This window comes from Mesocricetus auratus, unplaced genomic scaffold (assembly GCF_017639785.1).
Source record: "Mesocricetus auratus isolate SY011 unplaced genomic scaffold, BCM_Maur_2.0 Super-Scaffold_100004, whole genome shotgun sequence".
Lineage (NCBI taxonomy): Eukaryota > Metazoa > Chordata > Mammalia > Rodentia > Cricetidae > Mesocricetus > Mesocricetus auratus.
In genome coordinates this window covers 37,831,414-37,852,584 of record NW_024429189.1, presented here as the reverse complement: position 1 = coordinate 37,852,584, position 21,171 = coordinate 37,831,414, and the positions used below count along the sequence as shown (strand labels likewise).

The window sequence follows — 21,171 nt, the reverse complement described above, 5'->3', positions numbered from 1 at the left end:
AGAAATCTTACCATAGTGTTTCTGACAAAGCAGACTGAGGACCAACTGGTAGGCAGAGCCCTTGCCCTGCACACTTATTGCTCATGGACTCATAACAGTCCATCATGTTAGAGAGGTTTTAAGACCAGGATAGAGGGAGATTTGAGAAGTACAAGATAAAGGTAGTAGGAACCTGAAGGAACTCACAGATAGGTCTTCCTACATCTGGAACTGGGTATTAAACACTCAATTAAATATTGACATTCTCTGCTTTCTTATATACTCCTACCTTGGTGTCAACTGCTGTGAGTTTGATGTGATCTATGGCTTTGAGTTGCACTCATATTATATGTCCGTGATTCCCTATGACCACCCTGTGAACTCCAGGTGACACAGCTTTCTTCATAGTCTGGAGTAAGTTAATAACCCAGAGATGAGGTTGGGGACAGTGAATCAAGTTTCAGGAGCCCTTTGTTCTGAATCATAATGAGACTTGGCCAGAGTTTGAATGTACAAGATTAAAGAAAAGAGGTGACTTCGGGGAAATGCACAGTGTTGAACCCGGATGACTAAGAGGGAGGCCATTCACATAGTGTGGGAAGAGAGTAGAGTAATGAAGTTGACATGTTACTGATTTTTTTTAAGGGGGAAGCCAGAATAAGCAGATAGTGACAGGCACCATTTTGGCATTTTTTTAGTATAATTTCCACTGCATACAAATAATACAGGACATGTAAATTATTCTATCTAGGGCTGGAACAGTTGACATGGTCCCCTCCCCTCTATCGTCTCTCTCCTTACACTGTACTTCTTCAAATTAAGTCTTCAAAATTACAAATTTTACTATTCAACCCACCAGATTTTTTCCCTTACACTAGCTTTGATTACATGTAGTAGTATCTGGGTTTAAACTCCTTGAGAAAGATGTCTGTGATTTGGCTAGTTTTTATCTTCCCTCTAGCACCTAACATTTTTACATAATGTAGGGACCCAACACACTGTAGATGAATGAACAATTACATTAAGCTAAATTGTATTTCAATAAGTTTTTGATGTTGCATTTCTGTGGGCAGTCGAGATAAGTTTCATCAGCTCTAACTTGGAAGCTCTTTGGCCTGGTTGCATGTGACTCAAAAGACCTAGACAGTCTCACTGGGGACCCTGGTTTTCTTTTTTGTTATCTCACTTGTATCCTGACGTGCAGAAGGACAGGAAGAGGGAGAGGTGGGAGAGGAATAGGGGGAGAAATAGAGACACAGAGAGACATAGAGACAGAGACAGTCAGACACATAGAAATTACAGACAGAGACTAGAAACTATAGCCTAAACCAGAAGGAAACACAAGTGCTAAACCATCCCCTTTGTCATGGCAGTAGCTGATGGAACCATGTGGGTTGTGAACACACTGAAGTGTCTCAGCAGCTTTTAGTAGGCTGATGGGAAACTGGTCCCTTCTCTCTCTCTCTCCCTGGTACACACTGAATCTGGATCCAGAAGGGACAGAGCTTGGGTTTGAGAGAAATCTACCCAATCTACCCAACTTCATCAAACTTTACTTGGAAGTTCCCTGCCCTGGATGCCACATGATCCACGAAACACTTCTGTTGATTTGGGGTGTGATGTAAACTGGGACACCAGCTGGTTTGCCATCTACAGCCTGTCTTGTCTTGCTGATTTTGTTTGTTTGGTTTTTTTTTTCTTCCAGAGCTTCCATCCGGCAACGCTCCAAGTCTCAGCTTTCTCAAATGACACATGACCCTCCATTGGCTATTGCTGATCACAAATCTATGTATGAAGACAGCAAGGTCAGATGCCCATTGCTCTGGGGAGGGGCTTGGGGCATGGGAGGAGTCTTTCTCAGGTGCCCCATCTATCTTTAGGTATATATGCTTACTAGGTGTATAATCAGACCAAATAGGGGGACATTCAGACCTAGTCAAAACTCCATGCTTTACACACCTCCTCCCAAAGAACTTAGATTCACTAGTTAATTTCTTTGAGGAACATATATTAAGTTAAGCTGAATTGTTAAGGAATAGCTACCAATTTTTAGAGGAATAATTACAATAAACAGAAAATATGCTTCTTAAACATGCATAGCAAATTATTTGGTTTTTATGGAGGTAACTTTTTAACTTTTTAAAGAATACCCCAAACCATTTTTTTTCTCAAAATTTAAAATTTCCTCTTAATTGATGAAGGTATTTGATAAAGCTTGACTTCAGACAAATTGTCACAAGTTTTAAATAAAAAGGTACACTCATGAGAATGTAGGTATTCCACTGTTGTAGACATTATCTTTCTCGTAAGGGGCCATACATCAAACCCCAAGTCTTTCCCACCATGATGGACTCACCTTTCATCCCCTGTATGCCTGAATTAGAACTTCTTCATGGAACTCTTAATTTTTGAAGCCATTCTCTTTTCTCCTACTAAATTTTACTTCTTAGACTTCCTGACCCATTACATCTATGCTGAGTCACACGGGCACTTTGCCCAGTGCCTTGTATCAAGAGGTTTTTGTTTGTTTGTGATTTGTTTTTAACTGGAATGAAAATTTGAGTTTCTGTGACTAAAATGAAGCTCAGACTCTTCTCCGTACCGAATCAAATAAGCCAGGGAATATTTTAATTGAAAGTACATCCATTATGCATGATGTAATTTCAAGATGCCTTCAATGAAATCCAAACGTGTGAATCCATTAAGACATCATTACAAACACTGGCTCACAGAGGAGAAATTTGGGATAAACTCTTGAATGATACCCCGTAAGACCTTGTGTGTTATTAAGGCTCTCTCCTGTCTTTCTCTGTTAACGTCCAATAGAGGTCTCAATGTTGAATAAATTTGTTTCAATAAATCCCATAGACCCATCTTTCTCAGGAGGCGCAGGATGAAACACAATGAGGGAACACGCATTTGTAAGGATGGTTCCTGGCAATAGCTTCCCTTCTGGAGCCAGAATTAACTGTTTTGTTGATGTTCACGGCACTGGGAAGAAAACAAATGACATCATTTGGATGTTGCTGGTACAGCTTTCAAAAGATGCCATTTTTTATTTTCTCTTCCAAGAGAGATGAAAATGAGGAACAGGAAAGATGTTGAGAAGCTGAAATGACATTGTTCAGGCTCCAAAAGGAAACCATCTGTTGTTTCCCTGATGCTTCTTGTGTATACAGTAACTTCACCAGCCCTTTGACCTGAAGAAAAATTTAAAGGGAACAATATAGTTTGGCTAATGGAATTTCCAATTCTTTCTTTTTTGGCTAGTCGATTTTTAATTGACAGGGAGCACTGTACGAAGGAGGTGTGGTCCTGTTTTAGTATTTCAAAGGATTTTAGCACTTAACTAAAGTCTACAAGGCCAAGCAGGAGTCTTGCTCTTTCTCATTCTGATGGAGAAGGCCCACCTCGTTGTCTGTGGAGTGAGAAACAGTTTGCTGTGTTGTGAAGGTTCTACTTCCATAAAGTGATTACCTCCATCTTGTGGTCTCTCGGGGTATCTGCAGAACACGGAGAAGGGTTGAGGCTTAAGACTCTTGTTCTGAAGTTAGTGACAGAGCTAAGCTGGTTCTCCTCCATGCTGTGTCTTTACCTCCTATAAATGGGATCTGATGGTAAATACCCTTAATCAGGTTAAGTTTAGAATTAAGGGACATCTACAGAGTAGATTTCAGCCTCTAATATTTATGAATCTTTTTTAGCAAGACTAAATAAATTAAAAGGAAGGAAGGAAGGAAGAAGGAATACATATGAATCAAGTCAGGATGAGCTTATTAGACACTTGTAGCTTCATCATCGCTGACTTACGGGGTTTATTCCCAGCTTAAGACATAGAACAGAGCCTGGGCTCATAAAAATGGCTATCCATGCTCACTCATCTGGAAAATCTTGGTGTCTTTGTTATATGTACCATTTTATCATTAAACCTTAAAATCATCATCCAGATAGGAGACTCCTATTGTTAGGATGCAGAACTGCTGTAAAAAATATAGTAAGAAGGACACAAAAATTCCAGCAGGAAGTTTTATCTTTCCCTGGCCCTCACAGGAAATCAAAAAAGAAAACTAGGAAAAGTCTATTGAGATGGGGTCTATCTGTATGGTAGGTCAGAGACTATTGTATCTCCTAGATGACTTAGTTATTATTTATAAAGTATAAAAGACTTCATATTATTTTTTATTCCTCTGCTGTTTATTTATATACAACAAATAAAATAAGCCTTTGGGGACTGGCCTTCTAGTGTCTGTACTGCTCAAGTTGCTTTAAACTTACTCTGTAGACCAGGCTGGCCTCCAACTCACAGAGATCTGCCTAGCTCTGCCTCAGGAATGCTGGTATTAAAGGCATGCACTCCATGCCTGGCAGATAATAACTCTCTTTAAAATATTGGTGTGTGTGTGTGTCTGTGTGTGTGTCTGTGTGTGTGTCTGTGTGTGTGTGTGTAACAGTTAACTGCTGTTGTTTATTAGTTTATCTTGAGATGAAAACTGTAGGGCAAAGATATGTCATAGTTCCCTTAAATATTTCATTGCTTAAGGCTGAGGATACTTTGCTACAAGAAAACCATTTTGTTAGGCTATGAAAGAAGTAACCATCCTATGGGGTAGTAGAGTCATTAGAGAACAGGTAGAATTCAGAGAACATTAGCATGACATTTATGAGTCTGTGAGCATCGGGTCTGGACTATCAAAGCATACAAAGGTTAGTTTTGGCCTACTGAAAGCCATCTCATTAGTCTGCCACCATCCCAAGGGTGCAGGCAGACTCCACCACAGTCAGAGGTAAATAGGGAACTACTCAGAGCAGTAACAGTATCTGCAGTTTGCAATGGTTTCCCAGCTCAAGTCCCAGTTCCCAAAAGGAGACACAAAGGGGGCCAGATAATACCACCTTGAAGTAAATTGTATGATAGGAAAAGATTTACAGGCTTGGGGAGCCTATCTTCTCCCTAGTGGGCAGGTGGGCTGAGTGCTTGGGGTAAAAGGAATAGCTATGTCTTCCAAGATTGTTGGCCAGACAAATATCCTCAAAAGACAATCTGAACAAAGGTAGTTAATGCCCTTGTGCAGAAATATGATTTACCCAACTCCCTCATTTTAGCAAAATAGCCAAGGTCCAGCGGGCTGAGAGCTCGACTGTATATTCTGCCAGTGGCTAGATAGGATTCTCCCAAGAACTCCACTCTTTCTCTGCCTGCTGCTTCCCAGGCACCTTCTCTGTGGCACTGATGGCCCAAGTTAGTAGGCTAAGATGAAACAGCCGATCAGGAGGATTTGCTGCGTGAGTGAGCAGCAGTGACAAAATGCAGTGTTGCAGGCAGCCAAGAGAGAACTCAAAAGGGACATGATGACAAATTCATTACCAGCTCCAGCTGCAGCTGTAGTGAAACGGCCATCAGGCCAGCCTTCCATTTAAACTGAACTGGTAATATGGTCTTTGACTTTGTAAGAGAAGGGAAATGGTTTTTGGAGCTTTGTGCCATTTTCTGTTCCTGATATTTAGCTAGCTGGAGGATAAATTAACTTGTACCAGAAAAGAAGGGCATTCATTAATTATTTTGTAGAATTGTTTTTGCAGTCAGTCAATTTTGTACAGATATCTTTAGTGTATTTTAACATAAAAAGTTTAAAAAACAATGTAAAGCTGTGTAAGCCACCTCGAATCCTTTCTCAGTGTGGGTATTAAGTTTAACAAATCATTGAATAAACATACAAAAAGATGAAAAATAAAACAAGGTTCTTTACATAATACTTGCCCTCAAAGGGATGAAAGTTACAAGCTGTGATATCCTAATACCAATTTAAAAAATCAGAATGGGAAAGTCCTGACTAATTTTCGTTCTCTGTTCAGAAATCCGGATCTAGTATTGCTGGCTTTTGAGCTCTCACTAGGAAAATCTTATTAACGCAAGTGCACAACCACTGTGAATTAAATATGTCTCACCTCAGAAACACTGGCCTGTCCCAGAGCTTCAGCCACTTACTAGCTTAAAGAACCTCGCTTGGTATGCATGGAAAATGTACCTCAAAACTTCCTAAAGCTCTTAATGTGTAAATACACATAGCAAGGTTGTTTTTAAAATGAGGAGTTACTTTCAAGACATAACACATACCTTACTGCTTGAGAGTCAGTCAGTATGCTATTGTGAGCACTATCAACTCACTGTTTAGTGAGCATCCCCACCTCAGACAGGCCACAGTCCCAACCAATAGCATTTACCATATCCCAGGACTCTCTGAAATCACTCATAATGAGCCAGCTTGTAACTCTTAACCCTGTGAGCACCAAAGAGTATGACTATGTCTGGGTAAGTGATGTAACCCTCTCTTTCCCTAAGGACAATGACATGCCTGTGGAAGAAGTTGAACCGGCTCCAGTTAGAAGGATTCTGAAATTGAATTTTCCAGAATGGCACTACATGCTGGTAGGAGCTTTGAGTGCGTGTATTAACGGGGCAGTCACACCCATCTACTCCTTTATATTCAGCCAGATCCTTGGGGTAAGCAAGCAACTGGGTAACTTTATTCTGTTCATACCGTCTGTTTTTAAATCACTGGCTAACCCTGAGTCTAATCAAACACCTATAGGCTTTAACACATGTAGTCTTTTTTTGCTAGCTCTCCTGCCTACCCCCAGTTCTGAAAGATGAACAATGCATAGAGTCTCCGCCATACGGAAGATGCGAAGGTGACACTCTCATTTTGCCTGGCAAGGACTCTCAATCATCACACCTATGGATAAATAAATAAATAAATACACAAATAAATAAATAAAGATACAGATTGTAGGAGGAAGGCAGCTTTCCTGTATGGAAAATGTGTCTGTTGAATAATAATACAAAAGGATTTTAGGGCAATTTTTAATCTTACTGGTCTACTGAGGTACAAAACTTGACTTAAAAAGCAGGTGATAGTGTGTCTTGTGCAAGTCTCTGCTCTTCTAATGGCTGCATTAAAATGGGGACGTGGGAGGAAGTGAGAAAAACAATAAAGAAGTAAAAATACAACAGGGAGAAAGAATGCACTTATTTTAATTTTTCACCTCCTTGGAGTTTTGCTATTCTCCACTTGACTATTGCTATAGCAACAGTGGCAAATGCTTATTAGGCATCATCTAAACATTTAGTGTTCATTATGTTTCCAAATAACCACTGGCTGCCCAGATTCCCCTTACTGCTGTTTTATAGAGGAGCAAACTATGGCTCAGAGAATTCAGGGGACGGAGCACATGATAGTTGGGATTCACATTCAGCCAGGGTGATATAGAGCCAGGCTCTGTTTACACCTTAGTACCACAAAATTAGTTGTTAAGAGGTTGTCATATTTTCATAGTTCACACACTTGCACACATGCATGGGGGGAGGTGGGAGGGGGAGGAGGAGGAGGAGAGGGAGTTCAACAAAGAAAAACTATATCCTTAAGAACACTGTCAACTTTCTCGAGCACTTGCCAGCACACCACATTGTCAGAGTGATGCTTTGAAAAACTCACATTTTTGTTCCCTTTTCTACATCCCTCTCTGATAGATATTAGGATCACGAAAGATAAATGGGTGTAACTTGTATAGAAAGACCTGAATAACCCACTAGTAGAATCTTCTAGGTAGAAATGTCGTTGGCCATTTTAATTTTAATTACTTTCAGGAAGTCAAGCAATTGGAAACACAGCTAGAGTTAACTGGGTTTCTGGTCACATGGCACCACAATCTTTCATGCTGAAAATCTTTTAAAATAACTAATGTGTATTTCTTAATTTTCTGGTAGGTACAGTATCCAAGTATAAGCAAATGTTCTTTTATTCTCACAACAAACATTTGTTGATGGTCCCCCTTAGACATCATACTAGCGACTTGAGAATACCATCTCATTTATGACACTTTCTCCTTGGAATTTCTCCTTGGCAGAGAGGAAGGCAATCATTAAACAGAAAGAAAAATAAAGAACAGCCACCATTCAACAAATATTTATCAATTTATCACTATTGCTGGTGTTGGCCTGGGATCGAGGACAAAATCAGGCCTTGCCTAGCCTCTCTAGCTACCATTCCAGAAACAAGAGACTCTAGGTGAACCTCACTGAGCAAGAGGAACATATGTTAGTAAAAAGAGTATGGATAAGTGAAATATGGAAGCCTGTCCTTTGATGTTGGCCTGTATAAAGGAAACCCTGAATATTGGCATCTTTGCTGATTTTCTCTTCCTAAAAGTATTTATTTGTTGACAATTTCATATTCACATGTAGTATTTGTCATGTCCTCCCCATTCTCCTCTTTTAGCCTCCTCCCATGTACTTTGGTCTCCCTCACAACAAGACCGGTGCTGCCTTCATGGTTTGTTAAAGGGTCCACTGACTTAATTAGGATTGCCTGAATGAGCAGGAGTGTGTGTGGGAGAGGCTGTTTACTGACGCATGGATAACCTTACTGGGAGCTGTAACACTAAGAAAAAGGACTCTTCCCCAGAAGTCATTAACACCAATAGTTCATCAATTAGAAGTGAGATCTCTCTATTCCATGCTGGGATGTTGAGAAGCTTGGTTTGTTCAGGTCAACAGAGCTGCTGTGAGCCCATGGCCACAATGGCCATGTCCATTCAGGAGACAGCATCTCACGGCACTCCTACTGATCCTCCAGATCTCATGCTCTTCTGTCACCTCTATGTTGTACTCTGAGCTTTATGTGTTGGGGCAGAGATGGGGGACATAGCTGAGTAAAATTCCACTGCATCCATGAACCACTTTTTCATTATCCAGGCAGGCATCAATCCATGGGCATCTCAGCTGATTCCATTTCCTAGCTGTTGGAATTAGAGCTGCGGTGAGCATGAGTATGCAAGTATCTCTGCTGTAGGAAGTCAAGTCTTTGAGTATATGCTGGCAGCAGTGTGTCTAGGCCTGCTTAAGGTATAAACCTTAACAAAAGTGGGATCAAGAAGATATTCACTCAATTTTTTAAAGTTTTTTAAAATTTAAATTAGAAACAAGCCTGCTTCATATGTCAATCCCAGCTCCTTCTCCCTCCTCTCCTCCCCCGCCTCCCACCAGCCCCCCATCCTATCTTCCCTTGGCTCCCCAGGGAGGGTCAGGCACTCCATGGGGGATCCCCAAAGTCTGTCATATCATCCTGGGCAGGGCCCAGGTCCTCTCCCATGTGTTCAGGCCGAGAGCACATCCCTCCATGTGGAATGGGCTCCCAAAGTCCATGTGTATGCCAGGGATAAATACTGATCTACTACCAGAGGCCCCATAGATTGCCAAGGCCTCCTCACTGACATCTACATTCCAGGGGTCTGGGTCAGTCCCATGCTGGCCTCTCAGCCATCTGTCTGGGGCCCATGAGCTCCCCCTTATTCAGATCAGCTGCTTCTGTGGGCTTCACCAGCCTGAGATATTCACTCAATTTTACTCAGACTGTATTAGCCACTATAGAACGTTTCTTGAATTCCAAGAGCCCTTTTCCCTAAAATGAAAATGCTTTAAACTTGTAAACTGCGTTGATGGGGAAGAAAGGGAGATGGTTTACTTCCTGTTTGGCATCAAGTATTATCATTCACTAATGCAATATGTGTCCTGAAACCTGTATTTTCTGTTCTGTGTATCACATGAGCCAGAGACCAGACACAAAGAAAAACAGGAAACATTATTCTTGCTTCGCAGAAAAATTGTATTGATGCAATATGGTACATATTGTTTTTGAGGAGATTTATTTCACACATAGTAAGTATTCAGCAAATATGTGTTGAATAAATCATTTTCTTTGGGAAACTCTATACTGGCAACGTTTTAGATATCACGGTATTTCAGAACTGTTGGACTGGAGTCAATATAGTGCTTACCATGCAAGCATGAGGACCGGAGTTCAATCCCCAGAATCCACACAGAAAGCTAGACATTGTGACACATGTGTGTTATCCCAGCAGTGGGGAGACCAGAGGATCCTCTTTAGGACTCGCTGGAAAAGCTGGATAGTTCCAGGTCAGTGAGAGAGCCTGGAGAGAGAAAGGGAGAGAGGGAGAAAGAGGAGAGAGGGGGGAGGGAGGGAGAGAGGGGAGGAGGACAGAGAGAGGGAGAGGAGGACAGAGAGAGAGGGAGAGAGGGAGGGAGGGAGGGGAGGGGAGGATGAGAGAGAAGAGAGGAGAGGAGAGGAGGGGAGAGGAGAGAAGAGAAAAGAGAAGAGAGGATAAGGACTTGTGTATTCTCCAGTCCATACTTTTCCTGGCTTATCCCAGTTACTTCATTTAGTGTGAATTATGAAGGTTTGTTGTGACTAAAATTCATTTCACTGGAGAGCCTTGCTACCAGAAGACAATTTTCTTATTGCAACAACTTAGTTCTCAGCTAGGAGCTATCAGTACATACATCCCAGATTTAAGAATACCATTTACTGATCAAAATAGACCTTAAAGACTAGTTACCACAGATGGTGGTGGCAAATGCCTTTGATCCCAACACCCAGGAGGCAGAGGCAGGCGGATCTCTGTGGGTACAAAGCCAGCCTGATCTACAAAGCAAGTTCCAGGACAGCTAGGGCTGCATAGAGAAACCCTTCCTCCAAAAACCAAGCCAAACCAAAAATCAAATAAACAAACAAACAAAAAGAAAAAAACCCAAAAGACTAGTCGCAATTTCCATGGCCTTTGAGGACAGAATAGTTCCAGTTTCCTGAAGGGCAACAATACCCTCAGATCTCTCTTTTCTCTCATAGTCTAACATTAGTCAGCTGTGCAATAGCTGGTTGCTTTAGAAATGAATATATATACTTATATATACATATATCATACTTATAAACTAGTTTATATGTATGACTAGTAAAATATAGGATACCTGACTCTAAAAATCATCTTTCTTTTGTTCATTATTTGAGAGAAATAGGAGTTGAAATAATAACCATGTTTTCCCACAGACTGGCATTCTCAAATTCTCAATAACGCCCTGCTGTCCCCCTTTTCTTCTTTTCCTTCTCTCTCCCTTCTTCCCTCTTTTTTGTCCCTTACTTCTTAAAAGATAATTCTACTTGAGCAGCTTTCCTTTTCTTTTTTCATCAATGTCAGGCAAAAAAGCAATGTGTGCTTAAGTCAACACAACGGGGGATGGGGAGGACTTCTGTAATTGTTGCCATTGGTTTAAAATTTTCAGGAACCCTGCCACATAGGAGATTGAAAATAATGCACCATGCTGTTAATCACTCACTTTGGTTTAAAAATTAGTGTGTTTAAAGTGAAGCCATTTTTTTAAAAAGGTTCACAGCAAAATTAGGAGGGAGCCTCAGAGATTTCCCATATACCCCCGCCTTTCTCCATCACCAGCATCCTCGGCCGCAGTGGTTCATTCAGTACAGTTGATGCTGTGCACTGACATGGTTCTCTCATCTTTAGTATGTATTGATACTGGGGTTCATTCTCACTGGACATTCTATGGGACTGGACAAATGTGAACATTTAACTGAACGTATTAAATGTATTTATTTTGTTATTATTTATAGTAACAAACTTTCTTCCCTACTTACTGTCTTCTAAAGATTTTTTCGATACCTGATAAAGAAGAACAAAGGTCAGAGATTAGCAACATGTGTCTGTTTTTTGTAGCCCTGGGCTGTGTATCCATTTTCACACAGTTTCTGCAGGTAATTTTATTTTCACCAGGTGATTTGCCTATTTCCCCCTATTTTCATGTAAAAAAAAATCTCATCAAAGACTCCTTCTTTATGCTTCAGGGTTACACTTTTGCCAAATCTGGGGAGCTCCTTACAAAGAGGATACGTAAATTTGGTTTCAAAGCAATGTTAGGACAAGATATTGGCTGGTTTGATGACCTCAGAAATAACCCTGGAGTTCTGACGACTAGGCTTGCTACAGATGCCTCCCAGGTTCAAGGGGTAAGTCTTGGGAGTGTCTGTCCATTTTAGATACTATAACAAAATATCTTTTTTTTTTTTTTTGGTTTTTCAAGACAGGGTTTCTCTGTATTGTTTTGGAGGCTGTTGGTCCAGCCCAGCCTTGAACTCACAGAGATCTGCCTGCCTCTGCCTCCCAAGTGCTGGACCGCCCGGCCATAACAAAATATCTTAGATGAGACAATTTACAAATAACAGACACATTTTTTCCTCATAATTCTGTAGGTTGGGAAGTTTAAGATCAAGGCAGGGCAGGTTACATCTGGTAAGGGCATATTCTCTTCTATTTGAAGATGGTATCTTCTTTCCATTTTCCTGTGGTAGAAGGTTAGAGGAGCTGGAATTCTATGTCACCGTCTCTTATTTCCGAGACAAGGTTTGTCTGTGTAGTTTTGGAGCCTGTACAGGCACTCGCTGGCCTCGAACTCACGGATATCCACCTGTCTCTACCTCCAGAGTGCTAGGATTAAAGGCGAGCACCACCACTGCCCGGCGGTGGTCACCTTCTTTTTTTCTGGTTTTATATACCCTGTTTGGGAAGACAAAAGAGCTTTAACAATCCAACCATGCCCAAAGGCTCCAACAAATAATGCTCTGCAGTGGGAATGGGATTTTAACATGAATTTTAAAGAATCACATTCAGCTATCGTATGTGGGGGTGGGGAGTAAGAGTGTCTTACACAGATAGATGTTTTTAGGATAGAACATTCTGAGAATTACCCATTTCCTCCAGAATGAAACTAGTAGGTCTAGGATAACCCAGAGTCTTTGACAACAGCTAATGCTTGTGTTCCTTAAAGCAGGGCCTAGAATCAGTATTATGGCACATATCAATAAGCTAGGATTTGGGATTCCATCTCAGTCTAGCAGTTGAGATGTTTTCTCAGACTTTTCTAAGATCCTGAAGGTTAGATTTCACCAGGCTCAAGTGCGCCCCCTAGATGTGGAAGGAAAAGGTGCATGGAAATATCTGCACCTGAGCATCCAGAGTGATGCTGTGAACAGTGTTTGAACGATTCCCCTTGGGAAATGGGGATAAAAAGAAGAGTTGTTTACTCTCTAGATTCCCCCCTCTCCCCTTCTCTCGACTCCAAAGAGCGATATTTCTGACCCAGGGAAACACGGAGACAAAGCTGTAGTTTCTAGATCCCACAACGTTGTTAAAAGATACAACACAGCTGACTACGATCAGTCTGGATCTTTTTAAAGCCAGGGGTTGGGATTAAAGTGATGACAGCCAAGCTTACTTCACAAATCTCTACCGGCTTTCTAAATGAGAAGAAAACTAGCATGGTCTGGGAAGCTTTGGAGAAAAGCTAACCCTCCCTGTATTAGGAGAGCTGTAATATGCCTCGACTCATAGCCAGTTCAACCAAAATTGCAAAAATATTCAATGACCCTGGAATCATCTTAAAGGTTCCTAGAAGCACATCTCTTTTGATTCTCTTATCTTTTATAAACATATTTTTCCATAGACTTAGAAGCACTCTATAGGTTGTTTCTGCCTTTCTTATTCCCCTAAAAAAATTCTAATAGGAGCGTATTTTCATTGTTATATATTCTCCTACAAGGGAGTTTTAAAACAATGTAATACATAATCTTAATGCATTACCACTTTTACTGTTATTTTTTAACACAAATCAATTCTACAATGCATGGGATTCTTATGCATATGTCCCACATTGATTACGTCCCTCCACCCTTCATCTGCCATAACCCACAAGCCTCAACAATTTCCCCATTCCTTTGCAGTGCAAATTGTGTGTGTGCGTGTGTGTATGTACGTACACACAGACACACGCACACACACACCTTTCTTAACTTCCACATATGAAAGAGAACTTGCAAGTTCATCTATTGTCTGGCTGGTCTCACTTAGCATGGTGGTGCTTTAGCTCCATCCATTTTGCTGCAGATGACAGGATTTTATTCTTCATGTGTGAATGGTATTCCATTTGATGTATATAACTTACTTTATTTATCTGTAAGTCTACTGATGAGTACCTAGTCTAACCCCACATGTTAACTGTTGTGAGTAACTCTACAATAATCATAGACACACAGATTTAGGTATATACTCAAGACTGGAGTGACTGGATCCTGTGAGGGTCATTTTTAGTTTTTTTGAGGATCTACCAGTGTTCTGTTTCCATAATAGTTGTTTCCATAATAGGTCTTTCTTTCTTTCCTTCCTTCCTTCCTTCCTTCCTTCCTTCCTCTTCTCTCTCTCTCTCTCTCTCTCTCTCTCTCTCTCTCTCTCTCTCACACACACACACACACACATACTCCCTCTTCCCCTTCCCCCTCTCTCTCCTGTGTGTGTGTGTGTGTGTGTGTGTGTGTGTGTGTGTGTGTGTTTGAACCAGGAGTTCACTAAGTAGTTTTGGCTGTCCTAGAACTCACCATGCAGACGAGTCTGACTTTGAACTCATGGAGATCTGCCTGCCTCTGCCTCCCAAGTGCTGGGATTAAAGGGATATCACTCTCCAAACAGGGCTTATACTTTTTGCATGCTGTCTTGCTAATTTTCTTTCTTCCACTTCTGGATATAAAACTCCATTAAGCATCATCTTTTGTTAAGCTGGTCTGGTAGTCATAAAGTCCCTTAATTGTTGTCTTTTGCTTTAGTCACAATGCTTTCCTTATTTATTAATGCGTTTATGCATACGTGGAAGTCAAAGGACAACTTTCAGGAACTGGTTCCCTCCCTTCCACCAGGCGGGTCCTGTGGATTGAACTCAAGTTGACATGTTTGGCAGCAAGCACTTGCCAGCCCAAAACACCCTTAGTTGTTGACTAAGGTAGGAGGTCCTTATTTTGCCATTGATTCTGAAGGATCACCTCCTTGGGTGTGGGGATCTATATAGGCAGCAATTTTCTCCCAGGACTTAAAGTACACCATCCCATGCTCTTCTAGCCTATAGTTTCTGCTGTGGGTCTAATATCACTGTCTTTACCTGTGATTTGGCGCTTTTCTTTTCAAGAGTTTAAGCTTCTATCTTTGTCCTGATTTTTTTTTCTGCCAGTCTGACTATGTTGGGTTGAGAATCTTTCTTGGTTGTATCTCTCTGGGCCTCCTACAGCATTCTATTTGTGGGATGTGCATGCCTTCCCCAAGGTTAAGGAAGCTTTCTGCTTTTTTTTTAATTGAATAAGTTTTTGTATCTTTAATCTTTTTTTACCTCATATAAATCAATGATGTAGACATTTGATCTTTTAATGGCATCCCAAACATCTTCCAGTCACTCTTCATTTTCTTTTTTCCAGTATTTTTGTTTGAATATGATATTTTAAGAGAACCTTTCCTCAATCTTGAATATTCTTTCTTATACTTGGTGTCGTCTGTTAGTAAATTTCCAATTATATTTTAATCTAACTTATTGGATCTTCACTTTCAGAAGTTTAGATGATCATTTTTCAAAATTATTATTCACAACAGTTGGTGGATAAGTAGATAAACAAAATGTTGTCTATACATGCAACCAAATGTTTATACCTTCAGCAGGAATGAAATTGCAATATGTACCACAGTATAGATGAGTCTTGGATAAATGGTATATAACCCCACTATATGAAGTACCTAAAAGTAGACAATTCATACAGACAGAGAGTAGAATAACAATTACCAGTGGCTCAAGGGAGGAAGGTAAGTAAATCATTTGATAGGTAAAGAGCTTTAAGGATAGAGAAGATGAGAAAGATTGAATATAGATGTGACGGCCACGCAGCACTGTGAGTGGTTTTTGTTTGTTTGTGTCTGTTGGGGGGTTGATTGTTTGTTTTTTTATTTAAAAAGCTAAATATTGTCATATATATTTTGTCACAATAAAAAGAATCTATATTTTGATATAAAGTAGCTCTTCACATAATAATGTCTGATAAAAAGAAACTATGTCTGAGATGGGCTGATTGCTTTTGTTTGGCAGGCTGCTGGCTCTCAAATTGGGATGATGGTCAATTCCTTCACTAACATTGCTATGGCCATATTCATTGCCTTCCTCTTTACCTGGAAGCTCAGTCTGCTTATATTATGCTTCTTCCCCTTCTTGGCTTTATCGGGAGCCCTACAAACGAAAATGTTGACAGGATTTGCCTCTCAAGACAAGCAAGCTCTGGAGAAGGCTGGCCAGGTAATATTATAGACCTAATTTTCCTACTTATGGCTGAGTGGTTGTCAAGTAAACTTTTTAAAATGATAAATACAAAGAAATACACGTGCCTCTGCCCGAAGGCTAGGACAATAGGGCTTTGATTCGTAAGCCTGATCAGACAAGGAGAAAGTGTGGTAAACATAGAAGTTTATATGTTCTCAGTTATTCGAATTACATTTTCTATATTCTCACTTGCATAAGTGGACAGTTATATTAGAGTTGCTGTTGTTTTTGTAGCTTAATGGTTACCTGGAGTCTTGCTATCCACACAGAAAGCATACCCTTTCAACTTTCACACTTTAACATTTGCTAGATAGTAGCAAATGTCTCAAATACTATCATGAACTACAGAGTAGAATTCAAGTACACTCAGGTTTTAGGTATTCTAATTATTATATTCTAATTAATATCTGAACACAAGGAATACGTGAGAGAATGATGGCATAGACATTTGTCAATTGAAAACACACACACACACACACACACACACACACACACACACACACATGCTGGGCATGGTGACACAGTCTGCAATAATCCCAGAACTTGGGGTGGAGACAAAAGGATCAGAAGCTCAAGGCTTCTCAGTTACATAGTAAGTTAGGGTCCAACCTAGTTACTAGAGATGCTGCCTCAAACAACAACACACTGGAAGGGAAGAAAGGAAGGAGAGAGGGAGATAGGGACTGAGGGAATCAGTTGATCACATATAATATGTATTTCTTTTGGTTTTCCTTTTTGATACTAGAGCCTGAACATAGGCACTAGAGCTTACTATGCAAAGTAAGAACTTTAGAACTGAGCTATACCCAATTCTTTTATTTAACATTTTAGAATTTTTTACACCTATCTATCTATCTATCTATCTATCTATCTATCTATCTATCTATCTATCTATCTATCTATTATTTTGAGACAGGGGCTCACCAGGTTGCCCAGACAGCCTTGAATTCACCCTGGAGACCAAACAGGTCTTGAACTTAGGATCCTCCTATCTTAGTCTCCCAAGCATTGGTATTCTGGGCTTTTACTACCAGTTATTTTACTACACAAACTCACTCATGACTCTGTTCTAGTTCTTTTGAGACAGAGAACATGATGCTGTCCAAGTAGACAAAGCATTTTATAAATAAATACAAAGCAGTGTAGAAAATAGCATCTCTAATGAGGTATACCCCAATGCATGAAGAGTGGACCGTAAACTATATTTAAACATGTGCTCACCCTGCAGACCGAAGATTAACTTATATTTAACTTTAATAATATTCAGTTAACTGTTTTTAGAGAGGATGGCTTGCTGGGCTGCAGCTTTTTAGAAAATCATTTCTAGTAACTTAAGTTTGTAGTAAGTGGGTGTTTTGTTTCAGAAGATATTCAAAGACAGTGTTTTAGACATTTCAAAGCAGAGAAATTTTGAAGCTTGTCCAGGACAAGTATGGGAGACTTTGTCTCACACTGTCTTTGCCCCCAGTAAGTGGAGGCAAAGAAGCCATGCTGGAACTATGTAGGGAGTGAGTTGAAATGACAGATGGCCCCATGGTTCAGTTGAGTTGACTCCCAGCAACTTCTCTGTGCTACTTTCTGCCTTTTGTGACAATGACTGAAATGTCAGAAAAAGAGATACTCCTACTACTTTTTGATGCCTCAGACTCTTTCCTTTTCAGATCACCAGCGAAGCTCTTGGCAACATCCGCACGGTTGCAGGAATGGGTGTGGAGAGGAGATTTACTAACGCCTTTGAAGTTGAGCTAGAAAGCTCATACCACACAGCTGTTCGGAAGGCGAATGTCTATGGACTCTGCTTTGCCTTTTCCCAGGCCATATCATTTTTTGCGAGTTCTTCTGGCTACAGATACGGAGGTTACTTAATTGTCCAGGAAGGGCTACATTTCAGCTATGTTTTCAGGTGAGGCATATCTAAAATGGTTGTATGAGAGTGATACTCCAGAGGGAGTTGCCTGGATCTGTCACTTAACTTCCTTGCTGCCCAGCAAACCATTCTTCTAAAATCAGCCACGTTTGTTCTTTTTCAAAGTTCTATGGAATGAGACACTTCTTCTGGGCTTGGCTGCCTCACAGACTTCAGTGGGTATGTCTGTCTCCAGGAGGCCTTGGTGGCATGTCTGTTTCCAGGAGGCCTTGGTAGCAAATGAGCTCATTTCCTTCATGAATTATCTTAGAGGGTCATATTTAACAGAAGAAACATATCCTACACTGCGAGCATGTTCGAGTCTCCCTGTATTTCATTTACTGAGGTCTCTTTGGCAAAGGAAACGGACACAATGAAGCCTAGGTTCAAGGATTTGAGAAATGAAATCCACAATTGGACTGAGGAATAAAAAAAGATGATCACAAGCAGATGAATCATAAGATGAATTGTTGTAATTATGTTTACACTTGTTAAAGCTGAGACTTTCAAGGCCAAGAACAAGATGTGCTCAAGGGCTTTTGTATTTGAAACTTGCAAAGACAACTGATTTCTAGTCACTTCCTCTGAGTAGAGATAGTGCAGGCCAGAAAAGGGTATCTCTCTTCTTCAAGGCAGGGACTGCTTACTTCCAGAGGGGAGGGCTTAATGGCGCACATGAGGGTGGTAGTGAGGGCAGAGACAATCTTAAGTTTGGGGGGCATTGAGGCATGATCCTCTTACCTGACACCTTCCTTCCAGGGCTTTCCAGTTAGCCCAGTATCCCCATGTCATCTAGGAAAGTCTCTTCTCAAAACCCTTGCACATTTAAAGCTGCTAACCCAGACCAGGAAACAACAACTCTTGAGCTCTTTCTGTCAGTTCATATAAAATATATAACAACTTATTGGCCAGCATGTGAGAATCAAGAGCCTATAGAAAACTTCCAATATGTGGTTTTGCTTTAAGAACTGGACCGTCATCTTTCAGCATTTCCTACCTCATCCCCAAAGCTTTCATTCACTTAAGCCTTATCCTGGGCTCCTAGAGAATGTGGGTTCCCAGCCCTGGCCTTGAAACAATCATTGAGCAGCAAGTTACATGCTTGCACACTCCCTACCCACCTATCATCTCCCTCCACGAAGACCTCTGTGAAAGATGGTGCTGATGGGCAACCTCACAGGATGCTCTGCCCATCAAGGGCCAGGTGGCAGCATGGTTGTCTCTCAGTGGATTTAGTCATTTGTTCATTCATCTCTGATGCCATGTTGATATAGTTAGCAGCAGCTGGGTCAAACCGAAGGATACAGGCAATTGCATTTTCCTTATTCCATAGGAAGCATGGCTTCGATGGGGGCCCAGCACAGAATAGGTACTTCCATTGCCTACCACTGCCACTATCTTTTACACACCCATCAGTGATGCCTGGAATGTTACAATGGGAAGAAAAGCCAACTCAGTCTGGTCATCTTTCAAATTCCTGACTGAAATAATTATTTTCAAAAGTCTCCACCACTCTATCCCCCCACACAAAATTGTTTTTAATGTGGCAGATCTAGGATTTTAGAGGTCTGAGGCTACCCCATTCAGCCTACCCCCTGGACCCTCTTACAGCAGACATGTCTAAAGTGACTTGCTTAAGCTGTTTGGGGCTAGCACCTAAAGCTTTTGCCACTTAGGCCTTCACACTATCCACAGCCCAGCTCTCACTCCCCGGGGGTTTGATTGCAGGTCGATCTCTTCAGTTATGCTGAGTGCAACAGCCGTTGGAAGAACCTTCTCTTACACCCCAAGTTTTGCCAAAGCTAAAATATCAGCTGCACGCTTTTTTCAGCTGCTAGACCGAAAACCTCCAATTAATGTATATAGTGCAGCAGGGGAAAAATGGGTAAGTCCTGGGCTGCCTGTGCGTGCGTGCATGTGTGTGTGTGTGTGTGTGTGTGTGTGTGTGTGTGTGTGAGCATGCATGTACCTCCAATTAATGTACTTAGTGGAGCAGGTAAAAAGAGGGTAAGTCCTGGGCTGCGTGTGTGTGTGTGTGTGTGTGTGTGTGAGCATGCATGTACCTCCAATTAATGTACTTAGTGGAGCAGGTGAAAAATGGGTAAGTCCTGGGCTGCCTGTGCGTGCGTGCGTGCGTGCATGTATGTTTGTGTGTGAGCATGCATGTACCTCCAATTAATGTACTTAGTGGAGCAGGTGAAAAATGGGTAAGTCCTGGGCTGCACGTGTGTGTGTGCATGCATGTACCTCCAATTAATGTACTTAGTGGAGCAGGTAAAAAGAAAGTAAGTACTGGGCTGCGATTTAAAGTTCCTCCACTTTCCTGAAAATGTCATGATTTCATATCTTAGGGCTATGTCAAATTCCTATCTATCTGTCTGTCTGCCTGTCTATCTGTCTGTCTGTCTATCTATCTGTCTATCTATCTATCTATCTATCTATCATCTATTCTTTATGAAGTTATTTATTGATGGATATCTAGGCTTACAAAGTAATCCAAAAACTGAAAAATGGAATTGTGTGAAATTAAAATGCTTCTGCATGAAATGAAACAATCCCAGAGTGAAGGAACTACGGAGTAGGCAAAAAAACCCCAAATATACAAAATATTAATATTTGGAATCTAAAGAGAACTGTAAAAATTAAATTACCCAAACAATAAATGGGCTAAGGAGTTGAATCAACAGTCCTCATACAAATGTCAAAATACACTTGGAAAAAAAATTTGACATCCCTAGCTATCAGAGAAAAACAAATAAAGACCATATATGCCCAGTCAGAATGACCATGGTCAAGAAAATAAATGACAGTAAGTATTGGTGTGGATAGAGGGAAAGACCCTAATTCACTGCTGATAAGAATGTGAACTTGTGCAGCCACTATGGAAATCAGCATGGAATTCCCTTTAAAAAAACTGAAAATAGACCCACCATATGATGCAGCTATTCCATTCTAGAGTGTATTCTTGAAATCAACACTTTACAGAGACACTTTCGCATCCATGTTAACTGTGGCACTAGTCATGATAGCCAGAAAAAGGCTATTGTTTTCCACCAAATAGTTTGAAACATACTAAAATATCCAATTTTGTGGCACAGACTCCAAAAAAACTTCGTTTTTATTTCATTATTTTGAAGAACAAGGTTTTAACAACTCAGAGAATTGCTGGCTTCCTTGGTGCATCAACTTTGCTATTCTCTTCCACTCTTCACTATAAAGGAATAGGTGATAAGGAACTACC

General features: G+C 40.8%; 1 protein-coding gene across 2 annotated transcripts in view; it reads left to right on the top strand.

The window, feature by feature from the left end:
• The window catches only part of Abcb11 (ATP binding cassette subfamily B member 11), a 70,066-nt gene that overhangs the window by 33,183 nt on the left and 15,712 nt on the right, over positions 1-21,171 (top strand). For both annotated transcript variants that reach the window (XM_040745508.1, XM_040745507.1), the window contains exons 17-23: positions 1,685-1,784; positions 6,320-6,481; positions 11,496-11,600; positions 11,691-11,852; positions 15,797-16,000; positions 17,686-17,927; positions 19,659-19,815. In XM_040745508.1, the coding sequence (XP_040601442.1) occupies positions 1,685-1,784; positions 6,320-6,481; positions 11,496-11,600; positions 11,691-11,852; positions 15,797-16,000; positions 17,686-17,927; positions 19,659-19,815 (1,132 nt within the window). The remainder of the gene's footprint in view (positions 1-1,684; positions 1,785-6,319; positions 6,482-11,495; positions 11,601-11,690; positions 11,853-15,796; positions 16,001-17,685; positions 17,928-19,658; positions 19,816-21,171) is intronic.